The sequence below is a fragment of the Misgurnus anguillicaudatus genome, unplaced genomic scaffold, assembly GCF_027580225.2.
Source record: "Misgurnus anguillicaudatus unplaced genomic scaffold, ASM2758022v2 HiC_scaffold_27, whole genome shotgun sequence".
Taxonomy (NCBI): domain Eukaryota; kingdom Metazoa; phylum Chordata; class Actinopteri; order Cypriniformes; family Cobitidae; genus Misgurnus; species Misgurnus anguillicaudatus.
In genome coordinates, this window is record NW_027395277.1 from 898,169 (window position 1) to 910,135 (window position 11,967).

The 11,967-nt window shown below is 34.4% G+C and overlaps 1 protein-coding gene across 3 annotated transcripts in view; it reads left to right on the forward strand.

The window, feature by feature from the left end:
- Nucleotides 1–10,167, forward strand: part of LOC141362482 (epidermal growth factor receptor kinase substrate 8-like protein 2) — a 49,928-nt gene extending 39,761 nt beyond the window's left edge. For all 3 annotated transcript variants that reach the window (XM_073864589.1, XM_073864591.1, XM_073864592.1), the window contains 10 exons: nucleotides 11–85; nucleotides 1,259–1,407; nucleotides 1,486–1,660; nucleotides 1,747–1,778; nucleotides 5,826–5,931; nucleotides 6,016–6,147; nucleotides 6,231–6,279; nucleotides 6,431–6,614; nucleotides 8,663–8,795; nucleotides 9,014–10,167. In XM_073864589.1, coding sequence (XP_073720690.1) covers nucleotides 11–85; nucleotides 1,259–1,407; nucleotides 1,486–1,660; nucleotides 1,747–1,778; nucleotides 5,826–5,931; nucleotides 6,016–6,147; nucleotides 6,231–6,279; nucleotides 6,431–6,614; nucleotides 8,663–8,795; nucleotides 9,014–9,088 — 1,110 coding nt within the window. In that variant the 3' untranslated portion in view covers nucleotides 9,089–10,167. The remainder of the gene's footprint in view (nucleotides 1–10; nucleotides 86–1,258; nucleotides 1,408–1,485; nucleotides 1,661–1,746; nucleotides 1,779–5,825; nucleotides 5,932–6,015; nucleotides 6,148–6,230; nucleotides 6,280–6,430; nucleotides 6,615–8,662; nucleotides 8,796–9,013) is intronic.
- The last annotated feature ends 1,800 nt before the right edge of the window (nucleotides 10,168–11,967 follow it).

Consider the following 11,967-nt stretch of genomic DNA (forward strand, 5'->3'; position numbering starts at 1 on the left):
CCCTCTACAGGCCAAACTACAGAAACACATCCAGAACCCCAGCGCTTCTGAGCTTGTGCATTTTCTGTTCGGACCTCTTGAAATGGTAAGGTCTTGACATTAGACATAAACTTATAATTAAACATAAATAACACAAAGTGAACCATTATTTTTTGGCAGTAATATACATCATTTAATGCAATAATATATGTGATCCTGGACCACAAAACCAATCACGAGATTTATACATCAACTTAACGTTGAATATATACGCTTTCCATTGATGTATGGCTTGTTAGGAATGGAAAATATATAGCTGAGATAGTGATGGGAGAAACGAAGCTTTTCGAAGCTTCGAATCAATTGAACCAAATGCTTCAAAAATTGATTCAGTTTTTCGAAGCAGTTCGAAACCCACACACGCTGGCGACCCCTGCTGGTCAAAATAGTGTAAAAGCAGATGTGTCGAAACATTTTACACTTTTTTTTACAAAATAATAGCAAGATTTTTATTAAAATATGTTAAAAAAAAATTTAACTTAATTAAGACATAGTTAAAAGTGTATTATGTGTTTTTAGTTTTATTTAGGGCAAACAAATGAATAAAACTAACTACCCTTTTAATTATGCACATTTTTGTCATTAAATATGTCTATAAACAAAAAGTAGACAACATGGCAGTGTTATCAGTCAGAAGTATAAATGTTTTATGAACTTTCATAATAAAACTGACCCGAGTTCACCAAAACTTATTAGACACTGGTCATGTGATCAACTCCCCCTACTGGTGAACCATCGGATTTTCGAAACGTTTCGAAACAGTTATGACGTAATGAAGCCTCGTTTGCTAAAATCACGTGACTTGGGCCAGTTTGAAACAAGCTCCGAACCACTGATTCGAAACAAAAGATTCGTAAATGTTTCGAAGCCTCATGAAGCAGTGCTTCGAAAGCGACCATCACTAAGCTGAGATACAACTATTGGAAAATATAGAATCTGAGGGTGCAAAAAAAATCAAAATATTGAGAAAAGCACCCTAAAGTTGTCCAAATTAAGTCTTTAGCAAAACATATTACTAATGATAAATAATTTTTTTATTTACCGTAGGAAATATAGTCATGGTTCACGATCTTTGCATAATATCCTAATGATTTTGAATAATTTCGACCCATACAATGTATTGTTGGCTATTGATGCAAATATACCCGTGCGACTTAAGACTGGTTTGTGGTCCTCATGCAGCATCATGTTTTCACGCTTGTGTCGTGTCTAAATTCAGATATTGCAGAGTTGCGGCAGTCCCGATCTTCCACGCGTGGTCATCTCTCCTCACCTGTCCCGGGACACTGTAAATTTCCTGAGAGGTCACCTGACCCCTAAAGAGATGACCATCTATGAGCTGCTTGGTGACGGCTGGACTCGACCCAGGTACTGTGAATTTGCAAACTGATTGGGTACTGTATGTGTCATACAGTATAATTCAGGGTGTGTCCTTCTGTATCTTAGAGCCGATTGGCCGAAAGATCAGTGTGCGCCTCTCTATGTCCCAAAGTTTCGGAACGGCTGGGAGCCGCCGGTGGAGTTGTTCCGCACGGCACCGTGGGAGACAGAGACCGCGGAGGTACTGAAGAGTCCGGCCATGCCGAAATCTCCAGTGCAGCCTGATTATAGGAAAGAAGAGGTGAGCGACTGACATCTGGACTGATTTGTGATATTTATACGTAAAGATGTGTGTGTTAATGGACATCATGTTTTTTTCTCTGTTAGTTCTTCGGATCTCAGCCACCGGTTTCAAACGGGTGAGTCTAATATACACTTAAAAATAAAGGTGCTACACAATACCATAAAATAATGAAATTTTGACTTTACTACCCTTGGACTATACCACACACTTTTTTATTCAGCAATTTTGCATGTGACGCGTTGATAACATTACATTTTATTGAAGTTTGTAGCTTATTTGTTCATATTTATTAACCATCAACCAATGCAATGTTTTGTGTTTATTGTTTTGTCATCATGACCAGGGGCGAAAATCTCATCTAAATGTTGGGGGGGACAATAAACATAAAATTTTTCAAGAACAATTTTTGAAGGGGACACCAATAATACAGGCAAAATTGTACTTGCAAGGAAATGTGTACAGATAGAAAACGTTTCTCTTTCTCTATGAATGGACGCAAATTTAATTTTAATACATATGAATGCAGAGGTGAAAAGAGTAATAAAATATTCTACTTAAGTAAAAGTAAAGTTACTTTAATAATATTTTACTTAAGTAAAAGTAAAGTTACTGGTCTAAAAATCTACTCAAGTAAAAAGTAAGTCATTTTAATTTTAAGAGTAAAAGTTACTTTTTTTACAACGGGGAGAGGTTTCTAGTATAGTTCACAAAGGAAGGATATATATATCTCAAACTATGTTTTTAATTGTAAACATCTCTACAATTAAAGTGCAATAACAAATGTTAATAAAATAACTAAGAAACATTTATGGAATTATTTAATGATTTTTACAGGTGAGTTATGCACTTTTGAAGCAAAAATAATATGAGGTCAGCAGCTAGTAAACACAATCATTATAGTAAGGTTGTAATTGATGTTATGCTGGTAACATACATTATGTTATTAAACTATATACATAAATTAGCATATAATGAGATGAGTGCCATGGCTATACACTATACATCCTTTTTACACGTTTATTGTATTCTAGCTCCCAGACCTGTGTACCTGATGTCTTTCAATCTCTTGCTCTCTCTCTCTCTCTCTGCAATGTCTAATGATCTGCGCATTCTCAAGGACGTTATTAAGTTGTTTAACTTGACGCGAAGCTGCTAGACCTCGGAAGATAATGCGCATGTATTAAAAACGCGTCGTGCAAATTAGTTAAAACCCGGTCGGCAATTCTCAAACTCCGTACTCAAGAGCATGAACCCTACCTGAATGAAACAATCGCTTTGCGTCAATGGCCAGGGGTTTCTTTCGTAAGAATTAAATTGAGGGTCTGCATTAGCCCGCGCCTGTCTCGTCCCTCTCCATGGTTCTTTTTGCGCGTTCCCCCGCCCATCAATCAATCATCCGACCGTGGCGCGTCTTTATCACCTTACTTTTTTATTTATTTTTACTCAGTAACGGATATGATTTAACATGTAGCAAAGTAGCCTACAATACTTTAAACATACTTAAGTAAAAGTACAGATTTTAAAAACTACTCAAAGTAAAAGCACACAAAAATACTCAGTTACAGCAAGGTGAGTAAATGTAATTTGTTACTTTCAGCTCTGCCTCACCTCTGCATGAATGCATAAAACTGTTTTCTTAATCGTTTATCTGCTTCTGCTCTCAGCTAACGAAATATGTTCATGTTTATATGTCAAAATAGTCCAGTTTTAAAACATATGCAGATAAACTGATAAGTGATGGGAAACGTTGTATTGTAGGTATATAGCTGATTAACGCGTCGGCTCCGTACACTTCTCTACCACCGGACTGTGTGTCAGTGGTGAGGTAAAAGGGGCGCGGGCAGTGGACCAAACCACTGTGAGGCAAGGGAGGGGGAATCAAAATGTTTAAAACGTTTTTTGTTGTTGCTCCGTTTGCATTTGTATTGTTTCACTTCTTACACAACTATTTTAAGTATTATAAATCATTAAATTATTTTCAATACACATATTTTAATGATATTTTAGGGGGGACAACGCTCAGATAGGGGGGGTCCTGTCCCCCCCGACCCCCCCGGGATTTCCGCCCATGATCATGACCTTTAACAGATGAGATGCACGCAGGAATGTGCTCAATCTTTAGTGCTGACACATATATACAACACAATCTCATGTCAATGTATTTTATGTTTCGTATGAATTTGTACAACCAATTTTGTATGTTGTGTGCGATTTGCTTTTGCCTTATGATGTTGGGTTTAGCGGTGCACTGCAAAAAATGACTTTCTTACTTAGTATTTTTGTCTTGTTTTCAGTAGAAATATCTTAAAATTCTTAAATTAAGATGCTTTTTCTTGATGAGCAAAATGACCCAAGTAAATAAGTCTAGTTTTAAGACAAATAATATACAATTTAAGTGAAATTATCTTTAAAATAAGCAAAATTAACTGCCAATGTGGTGAGAAAAAAATTGTGAAATAAGATTTCTTTTTTCTTAAACACTTAATTCAAGTAAAATTTTCTCACCCCATTGGCAGATAATTTTGCTTGTTTTAAGCACGAATTCACTTAAATTGTATATTTTTTGTCTAAAAACTAGTATTATGCTCATCAAGAAAATACATCTTGATTTAAGAATTTTTAGATATTTCTACTGAAAACAAGACAAAAATACTAAGTAAGAAAGTCATTTTTTACAGTGTGGGGTTATGGGTGTTGATTTTTTCTTACAATTGTACGTTTTTGTACGATTTACGTCATACGAATTAGCCAACTCATAAAATACGTACAAATTTCTATGAGATCAGGTTCATATGTAAAATCTACTCAATACACTATATGATCGTACTGCAAAAATGACATTCTTACTTAGTATTTTTGTCTTGTTTTCGGTACAAATATCTAAAAAATTATTAAATTAAGCAAAATGACCTACGAAAATAAGTCTAGTTTTTAGACCAAAAATATACAATTTGAATGAATTTGTGCTTAAAACAAGCAAAAAAATCTGCCACTGGGATAAGATTTTTTTTTAACACTTAATTCAAGAAAATTCAAGATTTTTGCATGTTTTAAGCACAAATTTATTTAAATTATATATTTTTTATCTAAAAACGAGACTTATTTTCTTAGGTCATTTTGCTCACCAAGAAAATACACTGCAAAAAATGATTTTCAAGAAAACATTTTCTTAGTATTTTTGTCTTGTTTTCAGTAAAAATATCTAAAATTCTTAAATTAAGATGCTTTTTCTGAATGAGCAAAACAACACAAGAAAATAATTCTAGTTTCTAGACCAAAAATATCAAATGTAAGTGATTTTGTGCATAAAACAAGCAAAAAAATCTGCCAATGGGGTGAGCATTTTTTTCTGAATTAAGTGTTTAAGAAAAAGTTTAAGATTTTTTTGCTTATCCCATTGGCAGATTTTTTTGCTTGTTTTATGCACAAAATCACTTAAATTTGATATTTTTGGTCTAAAAACTAGACTTATTTTCTTGGGTCGTTTTGCTCATCAAGAAAAAGCATCTTAAACTTCTTAAGTCATGTTTTGCAGTGTATCCATCTTGATTTACACTGCAAAAAAAATGACTTTCTTACTTAGTATTTTTGTCTTGTTTTAAGCACAAATATCTACAAATTCTCAAGTCAAGATGTATTTTCTTGAAGAACAAAATAACATAAGAAAATAAGTCTAGTTTTAAGACAAAAAATATCAAATTTAAGCAAAAAAATCTGCCAAGGGGTTTAGCAAAAAATCTTGAATTGTTTTCTTAAACACTAAATTCAAGAAAAATTAGCTTCCTCCATTTGCAGATTTTTTTTGCTTGTTTTGTCCAAAAATTCACTTAAACTTAATAATTTTTTCTTAATTCATCTTGATTTAAGATTTTTTAGATATCTGTACTAAAAACAAGACAAAAATACTAAGAATTCTTTTTAAAGTTTAAAAAAAAAGTTTTAAATATGAATATTTCTATGACAACACCGCATGGATTATCCTCAGAAGGCTTTTGTTTATCCCCCTCGAGCCGTGTGGATTACTTTTTTTGTTATGCACATGTTTGCACTGTTTGCAGGCAATTCAGGCATTTCACACAAAACTATGATCTTACGTCAGAGTTTATTTCCCCTCAGTATCCTATGATACTCACACTGTGATCTTCTCCTCATACTCTTCCAGGATTTACCCGACGTCACCTTCTCCACGCAAGTACGCAAAGATCCGATATCACTTCGTCGCTCGTAATGCCAATGAGCTCTCTGTACTGCAGGATGAAGTTCTTGAGGTATGAAGATGTGACATATACTGTATGATAGTTTGACCTATGTTGACCCGATTTATGTCACAATGAACGTGTGTTTGTGTTAAGGTGTTGGAGGATGATAAGCAGTGGTGGAAGTTGAGGAACAGAAGTGGTCAGGCGGGATACGTGCCGTATAATATACTGGACGTTGTGAAACTAGAGGACCCGTACGGCATGAACGATCAACCCTACAGTCCGGTAACATCTGCACGCACGGATGCACAAAAACAACTTAATCAAAACCTTACATTTGCGTTAATGATCTTTTTCTCGTCTTGCAGTCGTATCGAGGTCAGTCTCCTGCAAGTTCGGTTGGGAGTGACAAAGACAGTAAGTTGTTTATAAGGAAATCATATCTGCATGACACCAAATAAAAACAACAGACATATATAATTATATGAGGGTTTTACTCGGTTTAGCTGTCAATCAGTTGTCTTTTGCTGTTTGAGGATAAAACACAATGAATCTCGTCTTGTGTCAGGTCACAACCATCAGATGGATAAAGTGAACGATGAGCTGCTGATGTTGCTCACCAACAGTAAAATAAATCCACCCGCAAGAAACTTTAAGGTGGAGCGTAACTCCAGCTCCTCCATCCCGCTGGCGTTTGACTCCAGCCCTGCGCAGGTGACCTCTTGGCTCAATGCTAAAGGCTTCAGCAGACCGTGAGTCTTGATATTGTTATAATTCGTATTAAATTCGTATGAAATTGTACAACCAATTTTGTATACAAAATAAGTTTGAGTCATTATAAACAAATTAAAGAGACGGCTGCATAAGACAGCTTAAATGAATTGGAACTGTAAATGATTTTGTGTTGAGGGGGCAGACATACGTTTTTTTTACTTCTTTCTGCTCCTTTTCATTCGTGTTAAATGCTGTTGTTGCATTTGTTTTAAAATGAATGAAATAAAAAAGAAATTAAAATTATTTAAATGCAGTGTTAAATAATCTGAATAAAATATTATTATAGATGCTACAACACAATATTTATCATTAAATAAAAAATAAGGTTTAGTGTTAAATGTAAACATTAAATATTTTAACAAAGCCTTCCTGTCATTTTGTACTTTATTTTGAGCACCTACATACATACCCATACAAAAAATTTATATATTGAGTTGCTTTAGATAAAAATGTCTGCCAAATGCATTAATGTAAAAATATTATTTGTATTGCCAATAGCTTTTATTGTTTTTGTGTTTGGTGTAACTCACATAACGACTTAAAAGTTAATAGATTTGAATCTAAACAGCGCTATAATAAACTTGCCTGTAGGGATTTAACATATGTAAACCACTTTTTTATTGAGATTTATACATAATCTGAAAGCTCAATAAATAATCTTTCCATTGATGTATGATTTGTAAAGACAGGATAATATTTGGTGCAAAAAATTAAATTGAGAAAATTTCCTTTAAAGTTGTCCAAATTAATTAATTAGCAACTAATATTACTAATAATAAATACATTGTTGATATATGAAGAATTTGGAGCCAAAACGCGATACACACTTTTTTTTAATAAGTTACCGCCAAAATCAGTATTTTATCTGGTCAGTATTAAAAAGTAAATTCTTATTTTTACGGCCGATGACGGTGTTTTTAATATGACAAAGTAAGTGTTTTGATTAATGCCATTAATTTTTATTATTTTAATCAGTGTATACCACTAGTCAACTAAATGAATACAACATGACAAAGATGAATGCACATTTATATATTTATTCAATAGGTTTATAGCATTTTGGGAAAAAAAACTTGGCATGGATTTATTGCATTTTGTGAATAAAATAATCAGTTTTTATAATAAATATTTGAAAATCAAATTATGGATTGGAATTTTTTATGTTATTAAAATAATTTTCAAGAAAAAAAGTTCTAGTATTTTTTTTCTTGTTTTCAGTAAAAATATAAAAAAATTCTTAAATCTCAAATTTAAGTGATTTGTACCAAGCCCCTAAAAAAATCTGGAGTAAAAAATCTAAAGTTTAGTTTCATGTGCTCACGCAAAACCTTCATGTGCAGAATTTTTTTTAAACTTTAGTTTCGCATGCTCACGTGAAACTATCGCGTGCTCACGTTATACTATCGCGCCCACACGTGAAAGTTTAACGTATAGTATAACGTGAGCACATGATAGTTTCACGTGAGCACGCGAAACTAAACTTGAAAAAAAATTCAGCACATGAAACTAAACTTTATTAAATTTTTGCTCCATGTCCCCTTAGGGGCTCCGTAATTTTGTGCATAAAACAAGCAAAAAAATCTGCCAATGAATTTTTCTTTAATTTAGTGTTTAAGAAAATTTTTCAAGATTTTTATATCATTTTAACAGAAAAAAGTGGTTTACATCTTGTCACTTTCTTGGTATAGAAAACGCGGTTTTACCGAAATTAATCCAAATGGATTTATTGCGTTTTGGATTTAAAAACTCTTCATATTTACGGTAGAAAATTTACATAAACTCTTCATGGAGCATAATCTTTACTAAATATCCGAATTATTTGTGGCATAAAAAAGTAATAATTTTGACCCATACAATGTATTACAAATATAGCCGTGTGACTTATGACTGGTTTTCTGGTCCAGTGTCACATATTTTAATGAACTATTAAGGGTTAAGTAAAAAACTGAGTAAATGTTGCAATGATATAAACACAGAATGAGGCTTGTTCATCATACAATGTCCTGTTTCTCTGAATCTGTTCCAGTACGGTGGAGCGTTTGGGCATCCTGACAGGTGCACAGCTGTTCTCTCTCAATAAAGAGCACCTGAGGTCTGTGTGTGGAGATGAGGGTTCAAGGGTTTACAGTCAGATCACTGTCCAGAAAGCACAGCTGGAGGTAATGCGCTTAGATTTATTATACAACTTTCTGGAATAATTCAATCGGATTCAGTCTATAAATCAGCTGAGCTTATATATGTGACAGCTAAAGTCCGTTTTTGGGATTTACATAAAGTCCTTCTATATAATGTAAAGAACATTACAGTAGTTTAACACTGAATGATGGTGAATAGTACATTTATTTACTAATAGCAATTATTTGCTTTTTTCTATCAGAAAAGTCGAGGAGAATCTGAACTCCAGGAAATTATGAAGAAACGGCAAGAGAAAATCGAATCTTCCGCCGACTGAGCGCGCTCACGGGACTGTCAATCAAACGTCACCTGGCAAGATTAGCTGCAAAGTCCTCAACAACACCCTTTAATGAACTTAGATGACGTGTAGATTCTGCCATGCTGTCGACCAAACGTCTAATCCAATATATTTTTTAATTGTATATTTATTGTTGGTGCTTTGTATTTTTAGTGTATGCACGGACCTTATTGTAATTTATCCACATTCGAAGGCATCCAAATCTTCTTATCCATGTTGATGAAATAAACTCTTAGGCCATGTGTCCACCGAAGCGTTCAAGTGGTGCGTCCCAAATCGCACACGTGTGCACTATTCTATGCTGTTTTCTTCATTAACATTTGAAATTTTGATACTTTGTGCACTGAATGGTCACGGTTTTGCTTGAAGGGTTAAGTAATTGAAGAGAAGCGGGGCTATCAGATGCCGTAAGAGCAAAGTTTACATGCTTTACATGTTACACCTCAGTCTGATGCTTAATTAAGTCATGTGAAACAAAACGAATAACATTGACATTAACAGATTTGTAAGTTTTTTGTTTTCAAATGTTCATCGTCATTTGCCCTCATCTGAGAAACCGTTTAATACTTCCAAAACCATTAATGCTACATACACACAAAACACTCGCTCTAGATTGCTCATGGGGATTTAACTTTGTGTCATGCGAATTTTTCGCTCGAGTTGAATATTTTCATATTGAGGCGAATAGCGCGTGTTTTTGCGGCAAATGCGCCGCCCATATTGCATCATTCGCATCACCCCATTCGCAACTCACAGTTAAGTGTTCAATTTGGGACGATACTACTCTTCGAAAATTCATACACTAGACGGGTGAGATTATAGTGCATAGTTTATAGTCTCATTTGGGACACTGCTTGTTTTGTTTATTAGCCGTTGTACGATGCGCCAGTTGTTGGTGTAGTAGTTGTCCCGCCCCTCCTCTACCGTGATTGGATGGCTAAGTGAAAAGTGGCACCGATGAGCCTAGCGCTTTTTTCAAATTTGAACATTTTTAAACTCCAACGACCAGTAAAAATGTCAAAAATCTGGTCAACCTGGAATAAACGCTCAGCACCCTTCCAGCATCTTTAAAAAAAATACGGCACTCCCATAGCAAACAATTGAAAAATACGCTTTGGTGGACACACGGCCTTACTGCATGAAAACATAGTGATGGGCGATTTCGAAGCACTGCGTCATAAGGCCTCGAAACATTTATGAATCTTTAGTTTCGAATCAGTGGTTCATCACGATTCATAACGGTTTTGAAACATTTCACCACTAGGGGGAGTAGATAACAATATGGTTAGGTGAACTCTGGGGTGCGTTTCACAAAAGCATCGTTAGCCAACGAACATCGTAAGTTCCATCGTTACTAACATCGTTCAATGATTTTCCCAAAACCATTGTTCAAACGAACATTCGCAAACAAATTGCTAACTTTTCACCTGTCGTTAGAAGCATCGTTCCTTGTTATTATCATATGTAGACTTACGTTGATCATGCTTTTGAACAAAATAAGCAAAAAACATGTAGTACAGTCTATATCCATCATTCGAAATATATTACAATTTAATTTTACGTCTTTAAATTTGTAAACAGAATGAAAGCGCTGCATTTGAAAACTGCGAGAACTACGAGCTGTAAGACCCTGGGGAATCCCTGGGAGGAGTGACGTAAGAGGGAACTTGCGCGTGAATTAAATATTTTAAAAAATATACAGATAACTAAATCACGATAACAAAATCAGTCTTCCGATGCAATATATGTTATTTACAGCAATAATTAAATCGATTTGCACAGATTAATTAGTACTTCACCTCCCACGTGACATCATCAACTATATTGTTAAACCAACATGGTTCAAACGACGAATGTGCGACAAAGTTACTATGCTTTCGGGAAACAGTCGTGACAAGGTAGTTCGTACGATGCATCGTACTATGGTCATTCAGCAACGAATTACGTGGTTGTTTAGGAAACGCCCCCGGGTCAGTTCATAAAACATGACTGATAAAGCCACCATTTTGCCTACTTTTTGTTTATAGACAGATGTAATGACAAACGTCGATAATGAAAAGGGGGGTTAAAGTGATCGGTTTGCCCTAAATAAAACTAAAAACACAAAATACACTTTTACTTAATGACTTTAAGTTATGTAAAATAATTTATTTTTCCTGAAAACATATTTTGTAAAAAGTGTAAAATGTTTGGACTGAGATCTTGTTGCCCTTACAATGTTTTCACCAGCAGATGGCGCCATATTTAGGAATTTTGAGCGATTCGAAACAGTGAATCTTTTTTCGTAGCAATTGGTTGAATTGATTCAAAGCTTCGTTTCTCCCATCACTATGAAAACATTACAATATTGACAGGTGGAGATTGAGTGACAGAAGTTGTGTCTATAAACAGAGTGAATGTTTTTAGTTGTATTGTATGTACTATATGTATCCGTGGACATGTCCAGTAAGTCTGTATCGAGGAGAAATACACCATTGCTGCGTATGTAAATAACCCGCTTAATCTAATCTCAACATGCATGTTCTGATGCTGATCATTATCATGTATGAATGAAGCAAGAACAGTACATTTATCTGCCTTTCTATAGTTTATAGTCTGCCAACATGTTTTCAATGCATCTTACGAAGGACGTTTAGTGGGAAGTGCAATCAAAACAGAGCTAGTTAACAAAAAATAAGCAAGCAGTCATGTTTAGTGTGAATGCACAGGTTAGGTTTAATCAGTAAAGTCAATTCTTTTCCAATTCAAATTAGTAGTCACATTAAGCCTCTTAGTATTACTCTCTGCTACAGTAGTTTTTGTCCAAATGTTATTTATAAAAAATAAATCATTGTATTGTAAATTTGAGAAATAAACAT